Source organism: Meles meles, chromosome 17, assembly GCF_922984935.1.
Source record: "Meles meles chromosome 17, mMelMel3.1 paternal haplotype, whole genome shotgun sequence".
Taxonomy (NCBI): Eukaryota; Metazoa; Chordata; class Mammalia; order Carnivora; family Mustelidae; genus Meles; species Meles meles.
In genome coordinates, this window is record NC_060082.1 from 28402122 (window position 1) to 28418924 (window position 16803).

Genomic DNA, 16803 nt, shown 5'->3' on the forward strand with positions numbered 1-16803 from the left:
AAAACAAAACAAAAAACAGAAGCTCAGTGAAAAGGGTTTAGAGCATTTTTTAGGTGATTTTTTTCCTTGTCAAATTTGAATCCTAGGTTTCTTCTCCTGTGTGAGTGTCCCACCTCCTAGTGCTGATGTGACCCTGGCCCTCCACTGGCCCTAATCACTACTGCCTTTCATTGTTGTGGCTGACCCCCAATGAGCCACCTTGAGACTGTCGAGGTGGGTCCATCGTCGGTGGTCCCTGGAGGCCTTGTCTAGGCCTCTGCGGAGCTCCCAGCCCTAACCCCTGGACTCAACCAGCTCAGAGAAGGGAGAAATGTCCGAGTGTGCTCCCTGCCCCCATCCCCTCAGATGTGTCCCGAGTCTGGCTTGCATGCCTTCGCCTCGCTCCTACGCCCCCAACTCACATTTCCTCTAGCTTCTGGCACCTGTGCAGGCTGGGCAGCTCCTCGATTTGATTATGAGACAATTCCCTGGGGGAAGAGAGAGAGAGAGAGAGAGAGAGAGAGACCAGGTGCGCGTGAGGCTGGGGGCCAGGAGAAGCGGCTCCGTCAGGATGTGCCTTCCCATCAAGCAGCCGAGGGCTGGGAGGACCCTGCAGGGATGTGGCTGTTGAGGGGCCTCCCAGCAAGGGGACTTCCCTTCCTCCTGCTGAGTCCCAAGGCCTAGGGAACCCTGGGAGGGTCCTGGGGGAAGGGAGACAGGAAGTGAGAGGGGCACAGGGATGAGAAAAGGAGGAGAAGGTGCAAGGGCTCTGCAGCAGCCAGCAGGGACCATATCAGGCCTTACTGGGTGAGCCAGTCACCGCCAGCCCAAGTAAACATCCCTGTAGTCCCCACGCACAGAGTCCCGGCGGGGGGTGGGGGGGGGTAGGCTGGGGCCTGTGGAGATCACCTGGCCCAACCCCTTCATTAACAGATGAGGACACGGAGGCACAGAGAAGGGTCAGAACCTGCCCAGGACACACTGTCAGTCAGTGGCAAGGCTGGGAAGCTGAGCCCACGTCTCCAGGCACCCAGGCTAGCACAGCTGCGGGCACAGTGTCTCCTGGGTCAGCCTCCCCAGCCCGAGCTGTGGGTCCATGTGGAGAAGCCTCACATTCCGAACGGATTCAGGAGGGAGAACAAAACTCCCCTTGACTTCATAGGCCACTTAAATGCCCCCATGCTTCCAGAAGACCTTAATGTTCTTACTAAATGAGCAATGCCACTGGCTGAGCAGCTTGTTGGTGCTAGCACTCTGTGCTGTGTGCGGACAGACATTTTTTCAACCCCCACACATTTATCCACATTTTGCTGATGAGGCATTGAAGCCCTGAGACGTCAGAGAGCGAGTCCAAATTCATACAGCTACTAAGTGGCAAAGCTGGGCCTCAAACCCTGGTCAGACTCCAAAGGCCATTGTCCCTGTGCCCTGAGCAAGAGAGGACAGCCCAGTCCCTCCCGAGCAGGTACTCAGCAGACTGTTCCATCCTCCAGCAAGAGAAGTAACCCAGTGGGACAGGAGCAGGAGGGGCCTCTGCCAGCCCATAGGAGCAAGGGCACAATGCCAAGACCGGGGAATACTTGTGAGCCACTCACAGCACTCGGAGCCTGGGCAGCTGTTGGCACATCCCCGGTGGGAGCAGCCGGATGCCTGCACGGGTCAGGGTCCTGCAGAGAGAGCAGAGACAGAGCTGGCACCAGGCCCTGCCATCCCTGGCTGCCGCCTCCAGCTCTGGGCCTGATGCTGACATGGCAGCACAGAGCTGACAAAAGAGAAGTGGCAGAAGGCACAGGGCAGGGGTGGGGCTACAGGGAGAGAAAGGAGCAAGTCTGGCATTTGAGCACAGAGCTCCCCTGGGACTGGAGGCGGGTGGGAGTGGGCAACAGAGAGAGACACAGCCCAGGGGCTCTCTGCTTGGCAGACAGTTCCTGCCTGTCCAGCCCACACCCCACCCACCCATCGGGTCCCCACCCATTGTCTCAGAGAGGTCTCCTGCAACACGGGGTATGTAGGACAGGAACTAGAATCTCGTCTGCCCTCCTTGGGGCGGGGGGGGCATAGCCATGGGCAGGGAGTAGATAGGAAAAATGAAACAAAACAACCCCAGTGGAGCCATGGGAACCTTGCACAGAGTCTGCTCCCTGTGCCCCGGGGAAGGGGGAAGGGATGGGAAAGAAGGGAAGGACCTGGGGCTGGGACAGAGAGGGCTGTGGGGGCAGTTTTGGCTAGGAACAGGGTGTCCCAAGAAATACCCAAGGCCAAGGTCATTCTTGGGGAACTATTACTTCCCTTGTGGAAAATTTTCCAGATGCCAGCAAATCTAGGGAAAGACAACAGAGGCACAGAGGAGAGAGAGTTCCCGTCTGGGCCATGCCATGAATGAGCTGTGTGATGGGGGGCAGGGCTGTTGGCTTCCTAACACTCTGGGTGTTTGCTTGATGTTCCATTCATCCTCTTAAATGTGTTGAGGTCCTATTGTGCTCTGGCAGCCCTCCCCCCTCTACAGGATATCATAATAGAACATATGAGAAGGTCCTTGTTGAAATCGTGATTCAGAAAGGCAAAGGAGATGTGTTTCCACAACCCCTCTTCCCTGTCACAGGTCTTCAGGATGCTCACAGTTTGGGGTTTGGAACTCTGAAGGCATGCCTGAAAAATCCAAGCATGGTTAGGAGAAAACCAGCCTCTTCACCCCAAACCATCTGCTACCCCGGCCTTGCCTACAGCAGTACCATATCAGGAGATGGCCATAGATCCCTGGGGCGGGGCCAGGTGACCTCTGGGCCAGGCTGCAGCCGGCCGCAGAAGCAGGCCAGATAAGGGTCAAGCAAAGGATCCTTCCAGCAGCCTTCCAGGGGACAGCTACTGGGGGTGAAGCAGGGGCATGGATGAGGTGGAGGGTGAGGGTCCCCACTCACAGGATCTCCAGGCTGGTGGTCCCTTTGAGATCTGGGAACTCCTGGATGTCCGTGGCACCATTCAGGGATCTGGAAGCAGACGCGACACACTCTGAAAGGTGGGGTCAGAGCATCTCGATATCTGGGCTCCCCACCATCACCGATCTCTCCTGGAGAGAAGCTACCTTTTGGGAAAATGTCATCCTTCCCCCAGCCTCAAAATACCCCAGCTAAAAACAAACAAACAAACAAACAAACAAAAAACCGAGCTACTCAGGGCCTGTCAGGGCGGAGCTTTGCTCATCAGGGTCCAAACCACCATTTCCTTAAGTTGGTCCAGCCCCCTAGAGCCCTGGCAGAGCCCCCAAACTGGCATCTGGGTCCCAGCATGCAAAACACAACAAATGCACAAACAAAAAAAAAATACAAGCAAGGGACATGGGAATGGACTCTGTCTAAAAGGGTCCAAGGTGGGTGCTTCTGAAAAAGTTCTTGGCTGCAGGGGTTTGCTTATTAGAGTCTGAGAAAGGGTCTCCCCTAAATTGCCATCCGCTAAAGCTTTGTCATCACTTCCCCATGGCTCTCTCCCAGGCAGCTTTAGACAGATGGCTTTTCCCCTCCCCGCCATCCCCTGCTGGTGAGGACAGGGCTGAGGACAGGGACCCAACAGAGCACAGCAAAAAAACGGGTCCTGCCGGACCACAAGGAGGCAGTGTAGGGTCCAGAAAGGAGCCTCTTGGAGCTGGAGCCCGGGGGGCCTAGCTCACGGCAGAGCAGAGCCCGGGAACCTCGAGATCCATCTACAAAATGTGCTAACACCACCTGCCTCATGTGGTTAGAGTGGCAGTGAAACGTGACAATGGACATGAAGGGGAAGGATGCACTTGAAAATGCTAGTTATGGGGCGCCTGGGTGGCTCAGTGGGTTAAGCCGCTGCCTTCGGCTCAGGTCATGATCCCAGGGTCCTCGGATTGAGCCCCGCATCGGGCTCTCTGCTCTGCAGGGAGCCTGCTTCCCTCTCTCTCTCTCTGCCTGCCTCTCTGCCTACTTGTGATCTCTTTCAGTCAAATAAATAAATAAAATCTTAACAAGAAAAAAAAAAAAGAAAATGCTAGTTATGCTCCTGGGATACCCTATGTCACGTGTTAGCCATGGAAGATTTTTGAAGAAGTGGGACTTGGGCTGGGAATGAAAAGAACGGGAGAAAGGAAACAAGGGAATGCCATCAGGCCCAAAGTAATAAAGGTGGTACGGCAAAGGGCCGAGGGGTCTATGCTCCAAGGTCACTGGAGAACCAGACCCTTATCCCAGTTGTTGGTTTCTGCAGCAAAGGTTTCTGGAACAGCTCCCTTGAGCAGGACCCTGAAGAGGCCAGATCAGACTCCTCTGCTCTGGAGGAGGGCCCTCTTTCACTCATCTGGGATCGGGGAAGAAGCCACAGGGAGCTGACTGGAGGCTGTTTAGAGCAGCCGGGTCCGGGAATAGTCCTGAGCCGAGCAGAGGCCACAGCGTCGGAGACCAGGCCTTGCAGTGTGGGCAGCGCCCTGCTGGTGCAACACCTGCAGAAGGGAGGCCGGAGGCGGCAGGAAGGAGGGAGGCCTGGGGGAGGTCCAACTTACAGTGTGTGCAGTTTAGGCAGGTACTGGAACGCTGACCTCCCCACAAACTGGATTGGGTTATCATAAAAGTGTCTGGAAGAAAAAGACCCAAACATCAGATTTAGTTACTTGGCCCTTTGAGCTGGGACCCAGGCCGATCTCTGCTTTGTCCAGGAAAGCAGACCAGGAAAGAGCACACCGGGGAAGGCCCCCCTTGCAGAGTCCTGCCTCCCCAGCCCCTGGCCCTTCTCCCAAAAAAGGCACAGCACCAAAAGACGGAGAAGTGAGGACTCACATTGTCTGCAGCAGAGGGTTCCCCATGAAGGCCTTTTCTGGGATGGCCTTGATGTTGTTGTTATGGAACCCCCTGGAAGACAACACCATGAGTCAGTAAGGACTTGGAGAGAGGTGTGGAGAGGGAGAAACAGAATTCCATGAAGTTTCCAGAAAGCTGACTAGAAAGGCCATAAGACCGAAGAGACGGCAGCCCGAGATTCCAGGTTCACCTCTTCCTGGGATGTGTCTGCTTCATTCCATCACACACCTGTCCTTTTCTCTGACACTTGGGAAAAGAGTGAAAAGTAGAGCCTTAGGGAGCAGGGGGGTGGGGGAGCAACTTGGGGGCAGGAGGCTGAGTTCAGACCCCAGGCATGCGTCCTCTCCTCAGTCCCGTGTGGCAGGAAACCCACAGGGTCCCCAAGAGGTAGCTGAGGGTGTGTGAGAAAAACAGAGCTTCTGGGGGGGTTGCAGGAATGAGAGATAACCCCCAAATGGAGGCTGGCTTGGTCTTCAGGCCTGGAGACGAAGAAATCTAGAAGGACAGTGGCTGCAGAATGGGGGAGAGGCAGCGGGTGTTGAGGGACTGGGTGGCCTTGTGAGGAGGTGAGAAGGGAGGGACCCTCTCCAGGACCCTCTCCAGGTCCCAATGTCCAGGGCTCTGGAAGCCAGGAATTATAAGTTTGGTTAGTTGGGGGGAACATTACAAGATAAAAGTTGGACTGAGAAACACGTGATCCAGGCTGAGCAGACCCCTCCCAGCTACCCTCCTTTTCACTGGAGATTTCCAGTGTCTCCTCATGCCTCCCTGCCTCCACTCCTCTCTCTCCTCCCTCCCCTCCCCTTATTATTTCCACTTTCATGCTCTCCCCACAAGTCCCCGCAGACACCCCCAGCCCGTGCGACCCACCTAGGCTACTCTCCCCACTCTCTCATTTCTTTGTTAACTCACTCGTTATACGTTCTTGGACTCCTCCTTTGTGCCTAATGCTGAGCTAAGCTCTAAGAGATTTAGAAGTTTAGAGGCCTTGTCCTCAAGCAGCCTTCTCTCAATAGAGAGAGTGATACAGAGACAGACAGACAGACAGGCAGACAGACACACACACGCACGCACACTCCTATACTCATTGGCGACTCATCAGTAGTGGAGGACTTCCAGTGGTTTCTCACCCCAACCCTTCCCCCCGAGGTGGTCCAGTTGCTCCTTCTTGGCTACATCTGGCATTTACACCTTCCAGCTTCACACGGGGTGTGAATGGTGGGTGGCATGGGGTTGGTCCTGAAGGTCTCAGGTGGTAGTTTGAGTAAAGAAATGAGGCTACTTAAAAGTGCGGGGCTCTGCTCAGAAATGTCAGGCTCGGGGCGCCTGGGTGGCTCAGTCGTTAAGCGTCTGCCTTCGGCTCAGGTCATGATACCAGGGTCCTGGGATTGAGCCCTACATAGGGCTCCCTGCTCAGCCGGAAGCCTGCTTCTCCCTCTCCCACTCCCCCTGCTTGTGTTCCCTCTCTGTGTCTTTCTCTGTCAAATAAATAAAATCTTAAGAAAGAAAAGAAATGTCAGGCTCCCTTAATCTGGTCCCACTTTACTAACAATAGATCTCCTACTTTTGCCAAGAGCCTCCCCCCAGTAAGGCTGGCCTCTCCTGCAGTCATCTCTCTGCCCATTCAACTTCCAATCTCCACCTACTCCATTCTTCTGTCTGAAATGCCTCCCCCCCTCCCCTGCCACGGCCACCTAAATCCCATCCATCCTGTGCGACTAATCTCAGATGTGTTCGTCCACAGTGTTCTTTCCACGTCACTCTGGATTCCCAGTCATTTTAGCTACTACTGTACCATTAGAGCTGGGATTACATACCCACCCGAAGCTACTCTGTCCTGCTCCCTGACAGACCTAAAGGATCCCTGGGGACAGCCCAGGACTGTCTGACTCCCGGATTGTGTTTAGCAGCGAGCACAGCGCTTGGCACAGTCGGTGCTAAAACCGAGTAGCAAGAAGTGGTGTCTGCGGGGAGCCACAGCGGCTTCTCATCTCCTCCCTGGAATCAGGTGCTGAGCAGCGACCCCGCTACCCAGCCCCCCGCTCCTCTCCTCATTCCAGGTGGGGGCAGCGCTGGGCCCAGCGACCAAGAGGTGTTGTGTGCCATGTGTCCCTCCGGGCTGCAAGAGTCCACAGCCATTTCTGCTGATGACACGCCACTCGGAAACGCTCCGAGCCAAACTAAGGAGGTCTGGTACTACTCAGACCCGCACCGGGGGCCGGGGAGGGCACGTGGCTCCAGTTCTCACAAGGACCACAGGATAGGAGGATGTGACAAGGCCCAGGGCCGGCGGGTTCAGCCCCTGCCCTTGGGAGAAGAGAGAAGAGGACACCCCCAGAAAGCAGCAGAAGAGCTTACAGTTCCTGCAGTCTGCCCAGCGTCCGGATGGCCACGGGGAACTCCTGCAGCTCATTATAGTTCAGGTCTCTGGAATGGAAAGCAGAGCCGTCATTAGACGGGTGGCTTAACAGGGCATGTCAGGGCCCCCGAGAAACACAAACTTGGCTCTGGGACTGGCCGGAGAGATGCGTTTTCCAATTTGTCAGATCCAGCTGTCAGTGCCTGGAAACACATTTTTGGAATGTTCGTATTCCATTCCTACTCCACAAAGCCTCAAGCTTGAAGGCTTCCTGGCAGCGGAATTTTCAGGAGACCCATGAGGGATATGGATACCTGGAATGGACTCCTTCAGGAACAGTCCCCACTGGCTGAGGAAAATACCTCAAGCCTCTGGAGACATCAGCGGCTGGGGAAGGGACAGAGAAGAGAATGAGGCCATCTTTACCACCTTGTCACCAACACTAGGGATTCCAGAAGGTTCCATCAGGTGATTACTTTGACTAGCTGTGGCCTCTGCCGTCTCTCAGAAAGACCAACGCTTCTTATCTTTGGGTGGTGGCAGGACAGTTAGCTTTTATTTTCTCTTAGCTTTTCTTCATTTCCTGATTTTTTTTTCTTTACAATGAACATGTGTCACACATACAATCAGCAAACGATGGAGGCAATGAAAGTAGTGGCAACTAGGGATGCCTGGGTGGCTCAGTTGGTGAAGCCTCTGACTTCAGCTCAGGTCATGATCTCAGGTCCTGGGATCGAGATCGGTGCCGGCAGCTTCTTGCTCAGCGGACAGTCTGCTCTTCCTTCTCCCTCTGCCCCTCCTCCTGCTCGTACTCTCTCTCTTCTCTCAAATAAATAAATAAAATCTTAAAAGAGAAAGCGGGAGCAACCCACGCTGGAAAGGAAGCAGGGAAACATGCATTCTAATACATGATTCGCTGGAGATTAAATGTGCATCATCTTTTAGACATAATTCAACAGTATCTTTCCAGATTAAAAGATTCGTACGTAGTCACCCCAAGTCCAGGAATTCATCCTACAGAAAAGTCTGCCCCTGGGTGTAAAGGTGTATGGTTAAGGACGCTCAGCACCGTGTTGTTCAGGCATCAGGGTTCAGACTGTTGGTCCACACGTGATCACAGGTTTGTTCCTTCTACCCTCTTAAGTGGTCTTCTGGGTTTGTGCCCTTATGGCAATGACAGGGTAATGGGAGAGAGGAGGAATGCATGAGACCAAGGGCCAAGTGGATTTTCATTAGAGAAGATTTGGAGCTGCCTGTGACAAAGGAGCTCCAAAGGCAGGGGGGACCCTGCCAAAAGCGAGGGATGCTTGCACTGTGGGGAAGACAGTGCAAGGTGACTGGGGAGTAGGAAGCAAGAGCTGCCGAAGACTTTCCGCGAGTTTCGCTCTACATTACGTGATGGGATTCTCTCCCCTACCCTTCCTACGACACAGACGCCAGAAGAGATCATCAATCTTCAAGATTTTTAAAAACTGTTTTAACTTTTTACTTTTTTTAAAGATTTTTAATTTTAAGTAGTCTCTATACACAACGTGGGGCTCGAACTCATAACCCTGAGATCAGGAATTGTATGCTCCACTGACTGAGCCAGCCAGATGTCCCTCAACCTTCAAGATTTCACTTTTTTTTTCATTAATATTTTTTTAACCTTCAATATTTTAAAGTTGACTTTTGTTTCCCTCAGTGGCCAGTGAGTTCGACCCATGTGGAAATGTGCCTGATTGTGCGAGGGTTGACTCGGCGTCTCCAGATTCCCGTGGCCGGAGTCTGTGGTACAGTCTCAGGTACAGTGTCCCTCTTGACCCCCCCCAGTACGACCCCAGCACAACTTCTCTCAGTCTTTTCAAGCCCTCCCTGCCCTGACCACGCTCATGAGAGGACTATCCGATGTCAGGGCAGGGGACCATGCCAGGGCCCTTTAATCACAGAGTGACTTGGCAGATTCTATGGGTAAATACTATGTTAACACAGAGATAATGACAGGTTCCCCTACATGACAGGGTCATTACACTTAATAGTCCACAGGTAGAGCCAGGAACACGGCCCAAGGGTCAGAAGAGCAGTGACAACCGTCTGGCAGCCAGTGAGCCGGGTAATTGCACCCCCTCACCTCCCTTACCCCCCCAAAACACACTAATTACCCGATTACACTCAGACTGCCATGGTGATCTTGGCTAATTACAGCATAAACCCTCCCACTTTGCTCTGCTCTGCCCCGTTCCTTTGTGAATCCTACACCTATCCCTCCAATGACTCAAAAATTGATCCGCTCAGAGGGGCTGTTTCTGGTCTTAGATTTTATAAAGGATTCACCCTCACATCTCGGGGTCTCCAAATCAAGCGTCCCCCTTTTAACTCCGCTCAGCCCTTTCAGGAATTCTCTACCGTAGCCCAGGGAGAGCTGAGTAAGTAACAGAAGAGCACTTTCTCTTGAAGCCTTCATATTGTGGGGTTATCATAAAATGCAAAGAATTGCCGCTGTCTGACCTCAGAGCTTTAGCTCGCCCTTCCATCTGCCTGCAACACTGTAGCGGTTTGCATGGCTTATGCCCCTGCTTCATTCAGGTCTCTGCCCAAAGAGTACCCCATGAGAGGACTCGTCTGACCGCTCTAACAGAGGATCACTTGTGTTCCCTTACCCTGTGTGGTAGACTAAAAGTGGTCACACGTCTTCTCCTTTTGCAATACATGTGCATGAGATCAGCAGACTGTATGCCTTAAACTTGCACAGTATGTCAATGACACCTCAATAAAGCTGGACAAGAAAACGTGGCCACAAGTCCTTTGTGACTTCTCCAATCAAGGAGTGGCCTCACCCTCCCCACTCCTGAGACGGGGCTGGCTTGTGACAGGCCCTGACAGTCTCATTCTACAGAATGAGGCAGAGAGGCCACGGTGTGAGCTGGTCCTAAGTCTCAAGAGGCCTCACAGCCTGCGCCGTCCTTTGAACGCTCCTGCCACCATGCAAGGAAGCCCAGGCTAGCCCCCCGTGGAGGAGCCATGTGGGGAGGACTGGCCAACAGCCAGCACCAAGGCTGCCCTCTCGGACTTGTGAATGAGGCTTCTTAGAGCCTTTAGCTGTCGTTGAACCTCTGGCCAACTGCGGTCTCATGAGTGAGCCCAGGGGAAGGTTCCAACGGCAAAGGTCCCAAATGTCCCAATCCACAGAGGTATGAGAATGGCCCTGATGTTTTGACCCGATCTGTTATGTAGCAGTAGAAAAGGAGAGATCCTGCTTTCCTTTTTCTCAGAGGACATACTGAGAGCTGACATATATATGTCTATTTTCTTCCCACCCGACTAGAAATGAAAGTTCCTTGAAAACGGAAACTCTGTTTCATCTTCTAAACACCAAAATATTGGCATAGAACAGTGGCTCAACAAATATTTGTTGAATGAATACATGAGACGGTCTAGATAAATTGATTGATGAAAAGCATTAATGGACTCTTAAAAATATCTAGAATATTTGGCAGAACATCCTTAAGACTTTGAGGCACTTAGAGAATCCTGAGGGGTCCTGTGAGGCTTGCGCAGGGCCCCAGAGCCCAGGGACAGGTCCCATGTGATTTTGCTATCACCAAGCCCTTCTACAGGTCACTGGACTCATGTCCAGGAAGCCAAACTGAGTAGTTCCAGTCTTCCTTGGCAGCTTCTGGACAGGAATTCTGCCAGGAATGGCCTACCAGACAGTGGGAAAAGACACAGAGTAAAAGACATGTGAACTAAATGGCCTTTTGTGTGTGTGGGGGGGGGGGTGAGAAATGTGGAGAATAAAAACTGTGCAAATATTAAAAGAAATACTGCAAACTACACACCAGGGGGTTGGCCTGAATGTTCCCGTTCGGACACCTACACACATTCAATGACCTGGGTAAGTAGCAAAGCCCTGCTACATTTGGGGCTTGGGTAGATGTGACTTTGGGTTCTGACTGTCCAGGAACACGTCTTTGTGACTCTCTCTGCCCTTGATGGATTCAATTCAGTGCAATGGATGTTTGTTGCCTGCTCAAAATATGCAGAGAATTCTGCTGGGGAAAGTGGAAGGTGGAGAGATGGGTGAGAAACAGCCCAGTCAGGACAAATGCACGAGACAATCAGATGAGTGGCCTTGGCACGACATGGCAGGTGCTGAACCTTCAGAGATCACACAGAGTTGGGAAGACCAGGAGGGCTTCGTGGAGACGTGGCATAACTCCAGGACTAACTGGAGTCCCCGCCTCCAAGTCATCCACAAGATAACCTTGGTTGAGCGCTGGTTATGTGCGGGCACTTAGTGCTGTGCCTGAATGATCTCATAACCCTCATGACAGCTTAAGAGGTAGATATGACTATCATACCCATTTTACAGTTGAGGAAAGTGAGACACAGAGATGTTAAATGTGTTGCCCAATCACACAGCTGTTAAACCGCTGTGCCAGAAACCACTATTTGTCCACCAAAATCCACTCTCTCCTTTCTCTACAGCCCCACAGCCCAAAACCATAGCCACCAGCCATGTGTAGCTGTTTCAATGTAAATTAATTACAAGTTAGTATGATTCAAAGTTCAGCTCTCAGTTTCACTAGGGATACTTCAAGTGCTCAAAATATCACGGGGCAAGTGGCTACCGTATTGGAAGCCCAGATTTAGAACATTTCCCTCATCACAGAAAGTTCTGTTGGACAGCGCCATCTTGGAGTAATGGCAGGAACAGCCAGGAATGGGACTAGAGTATTTTCCAGCCTTCCTCGTGGTAGGTGTGCTCTCCCATGGAAGGTGGGCGGAAGTGATCTGTCCCACATTTAGTGCAGGATTTTTACTTTTTAAAAATTTTTTTTAAATTTTATTTTACTCAAATTCAATGAATTAACATAGAGTGTATTATTAGTTTCAGAGGTAGAGTTCAGTGGTTGATCAGTCATGTACAACACCCGGTGCTCATTCGTCATGTGCCCTCCTTAATGCCCATCAACCAGTTACCCCAACCCCTGACTCCTAGTGCAGGATTTTTAAATAGCCAGGCTGTCTCCATGGTCTCTCTACCCTTCCACTAGCTAGATGCCAAACACAGTGAGGCTATGGGGATGGTGAGATCCTAAGAAGGCAGGTCCCTGATTTCTTAGTCACCACATGGAGGAGGGCCACTTGCCAAGAAGAAACACCCGCTTCAGACTGTTATATGATCCAGAAATAAACTTCTACTATGTTGGAGCCATCATACATGTTTTGGCCTATTTGCCACACAATTTAGCCTACCTTAACTAATTCAGTCAGCATCATAGCCGGGATTTGAACCCTGGCAGTGTGAGTCCAGAATCCACACTCTTAGCTGCTACACATCTGCCAAAAAGACCGTTTTAAAATGCCAGGCTGCCTGTGTCACTCTCCTGCTGCGAAATCTGAAAAGGCCTCCTCATTACTTACAGCACAAAGTTCAAGTTCCTCGGTGGGCTGTGATGCCACATGCAACCTTCAGCTCCATCTACCATCTTGGCCCCACGTGTCTTCCCAGCCTCGGGTGCTTCCTGGTGCCCCTCATATGCTCGAAGCCTGGGACACCCTCCCCCCCCCACTTAGCTGTCGAAATCCTAGCCCCCTTTGAAGTCAATACCCCTTCCTTTGCACATCCAAACCCATGCCTGCAGTCAGAATGAATCACTTACTCTCTTGGTGCTTTTTTGATGTTTTCTCCAGAAACATGCTTACCATTAGACTGGTAATAATGGTGGTGGCGGTAATAATGATGATAATAATGATAGTAATTACTATGGAACAGTCACGATTCTGGGTGATTTATATAAAGATATTAATTCATTTCTTTCCCGTGCCAACGCTTTGAGGTAGATACTACTACCATCTTCATTTTGCATGTGAGAAACTGAGGCACAGAGAGAGGGCATCTGGGCACAGGACGGAAGAGCCGGGACTGAAGCCCAGGCAGCTAGAGTCCAGCATGGGCTTATCTGCATACGTAGTGCCTTCCCCATGAGACAGGAAGCTTATTGCCATCAGGAAGCACGTGGGTTCCCTTTGGGTCTCCTGAAGCCCAGGCACAGGGCCATATATGTGAACAGTCATTGTCAAGGATGACCATATTGTCAAGGCCTGGAGATGGAGGCTGCTTTGGCCTTTGTGGCTGGCCGCATTTGGGTACTGTTTCAGCCCCTTGGGATTAGAAGCTATCATGCAGCCTCTTGGCAATAGCATCGCAGGAAGGACCTTTCCTGGCACAAGCTCATTTGGTCTGACTCCTGCATTGCAGGGCGGTGTAGGACGCCCTGAACTTCAGCTGGACAACTCATCCATGGCTTTATAGTCTTTTATCTTTAATAGTCCAGAATCAGCCAGAAGCCCAGGAAGAGTTCATCGTTCTGTATGCCGTTCCCAGGAGCTGGGAGCAGGCAGGGAAGGGCTGAGGTTAAAGAAAAACCATTCTCAGCTCCAGCCAGAATTCAGTCCAGAGGCTGCAGCTGTCCACGGCTAATAGCCCCCTTCATCTGCTCAGCCACTTCCAGGCAAACCTAATCAAAACTGATGGCAGTCCTACACTCTCCGTGAAAGTAGCTGAAGAGATGACCCAAGCCCCACGCTGTTCAAGGATCCACATCCCCAGTTTTCTCCTTTCCATCTGGCTGCGCAGAAATGGCCAACTCCTGAGCTCTCTGGGGAGCCTCACCATGGCCTTCGAGCAGAGATAGCAGGATTTAAGAGTCATTTCGTCTAGAGTCTTCCTTTTATTGATAAGGACATGGAGGCTCAGAGAGAGGAGGTAAATCACGGCAAATCCCATAGCCTGGATTTGAAGTTAGGCCTGTTGGCTCTTGGTTTAACATCTTTTCTATAGACCTCCCAGAGGTGCATCCCAGCTAGGCTCCAAGTAGCAGGGCTGAGAAAAAGATTTTCGGGAGAGTGGGAAGGAGGATAAATGGAGGGGGAGGACCAGGCTTCCTCCCAGGGGAAGAAACCCTGTGGCAGTCTCTTTGGGTGCCACTACGCATGCCAAAGCCAGTTGGTTACAAGGCTAGATGTCCATTTGTGTGTTTCCGGTCTTAGAGGAGAAAGAGCTTTGTCCTCTGTGTACCGACAGGATCACCTTGAAGCAGGCACTTAACTTTGGTCGGTCTGTTCCTCATCTATACATTAGGAATGCCCATTACATAAGGCTGCTCTGTTCACCAGGTCCAGAACCTGCACAAAGTAGTTATTCAGATAATTCCGATTCGTGACGCCTGGGTGGCTCGTCGGTTAAAGGTCGGCCTTCGGCTCAGGTCATGATCCCGGGGCCCTGGGATCAAGTCCCACTTTGGGCTCTCTGCTCAGCAGGGAGCCTGCTTCCCCCTCTGCCTGCCACTCCCCCTGCTTGTGCTCTCTCTCTCTGACAAAGAAAGAAAGAACAAAAAGAAAAGAAAAAACAAATAATGCCAATTCTTTCCCTCTCTTCCTTGTACTAGACACGAGACACCAGAACAGACGCTTCCATTCATCAGACACTGCAACAGCAGACACACAAGTTGGTCTCTCTACTCTTCACAACAATAAAGGAAGATTAATATAATTAATTGGTCTTCCGCTTACACTTTATTCTCAAGGCTAATATTTGTGTTTATTAAATCAGATCACAGATAAGGGCACATGGAGGAATGCAGGTGAGCCTAGCCTCCCCCGTGTGAAACACAAAACACAGACGTTCCTGATTGTAAACTCTGAGCCATTTTTATCTCCCAAAGGCCTGTAACAAAGGCAGGCAACAAATCCGTGGCTTAATTGCTCTTCCGGTCTTGCAGACTGAGCCTTTATCTCCATCTGACTCCGCATGCTTCGGGGCAGATGACCTGGCAAGCCAGGAACCAACAAAGACTTTATGACTAACAGCATTGTTTTACCTTCTAAACAACCTACATAAAAGGCCACCCATTAATAAATGCAGCAATTAGTAAAATTGTCCTCAGTTTCTATTGAGAGACACAGACACACCTTCCTCCTAACCTCCCTCCACCCACACTCACTTCCCTGCCAGAAAGAAAACTGAGAAAATACCTGAAGCCACAGCAGCCCCAGTTGGAATGAAAGTTGCCAGCCCCCGGACCCTGCCATCACTCGCTGCCGCACCTTCACGAAGCACCTGGGATCAGAGAAACCCAGTCCTGGAAGGGAGGCATGGAACAGTCCAATCTGCTCCCTCGAGGGACTCCTCTGTGAGATTCCAAATGGATGGGGGTCCGGTTTCTGCCTGGACCATGCAAATGGCAGGGCCCACTGTCCAGGCTGGGCGTCCAGGGCACCGCAGTGGGGCTGCTCTGAAGATTAAGGAACACTTCCTCACCCTGAGCTCGAGCACCCCCTTTCTTTCCTCCCTTAGCCCGTGTCCTGTCAGCTGGAAGACCATGCATAACCGTCTTCCAAAGACGATTACCATATTCCACCAAAGACTTCTCCCACATGTAAACAAGGCACGTGGATATTTCATATTCTCACCACTCTCCCCAGAAAAGCCCTAGCCACATGGAGGAATGGTACAACAGAACCGCATCCTCTAGATGTGGGCAGACCCTGGGGCAGCACGCCCCTCACCTGGAGGTCATAGGCCCATTAATGCAGGGGAGCTGATAGCTTTTTTTTTTTTTTAAGAGTTTATTTATTTATTTGACAGAGAGAGATCACAAGTAGGCAGAGAGGCAGGTGGGGAGGTAGGGAGCAGGCTCCCCACCGAGCAGAGAGCCCAATGTGGGACTCGATCCCAGGATCCTGGGATCGTGACCTGAGCTGAAGGCAGAGGCTTTAATCCACTGAGCCACCCAGGCGCCCCATGACCTGACAGCTTTGTGAGCGCCCTGGTCCAAGCAGGATGCAGCCTGAGGATTTGTGCTAGTGACTTTAGATCACTGGTCTTATGTCAGGGTCCTGGGCTTCAACCACAGGGCTTATGGGGAGTGAGGGGGGGACCTATCCCTAAGGCAAGGATAAGGGACCATCCCAGTGGGTTCAGCCCATGTTCGGGACTCTCTGGATTTGGGCTGGAGACTCACACCGCAGTAAGTATGGATGACCAGAGCTGGGCTGAACCCTACAGACTGGGGAATCCACTGCCCTCACAGCACAGGTGAAGAAACTGAAGCTCAGAGAGGAACAGGGACTTGCCAAGGGCCATAAACCCATTCATATATTCAACAAGTATTTACTGAGTACCTTACCCGTGTCAGGCACCATGTCAGGGGCTACAAAAACTCATGGAGTGGGTATCTGGGTGGCTCAGTCGGTTAAGGGTCTGCCTTCGGCTCAGGTCGTGATCCCAGGGTCCTGGGATCAAGCCCCACATTGGGCTCTCTACTTGGTGGGAAGCCTGCTTCTCCCTGTCCCTCTGCCTGCTGCTCCCCCTGCTGTGCTCTCTTTCTCTGTCAAACAAATAAATAAAATTAAAAAAAAAAAAAAAAAAACACTCATGGAGAGGAGGGAGACAGACAACCAACAAACAACCTAAATAGATAGATAGATAAAATTGGTATCAGATTGGTGAGCTCCATAGAGAAAATTAAGTAGGAAAAGGAGACGGAGAGTAATAGGAAATGTTGCAAAGTAGTGATCAAAGAGGACCTTGCTAAAGAGGTGACATGTGGGAAAAGACCTGAAAGATGTGGAGAACTGTAGGAAGAACATTCCAGACAAAGAAAGAAT

General features: G+C 51.6%; 1 protein-coding gene across 1 annotated transcript in view; it reads right to left on the reverse strand.

Moving 5' to 3' along the window:
- The window catches only part of LGR6 (leucine rich repeat containing G protein-coupled receptor 6), a 117222-nt gene that overhangs the window by 12302 nt on the left and 88117 nt on the right, over positions 1-16803 (reverse strand). Inside the window, exons 7-12 of the mRNA XM_045983082.1 lie at positions 7149-7217; positions 4770-4841; positions 4496-4567; positions 2898-2966; positions 1575-1646; positions 402-467 (exon numbers count right to left, since the gene is read on the reverse strand). Coding sequence (XP_045839038.1) covers positions 402-467; positions 1575-1646; positions 2898-2966; positions 4496-4567; positions 4770-4841; positions 7149-7217 — 420 coding nt within the window. The remainder of the gene's footprint in view (positions 1-401; positions 468-1574; positions 1647-2897; positions 2967-4495; positions 4568-4769; positions 4842-7148; positions 7218-16803) is intronic.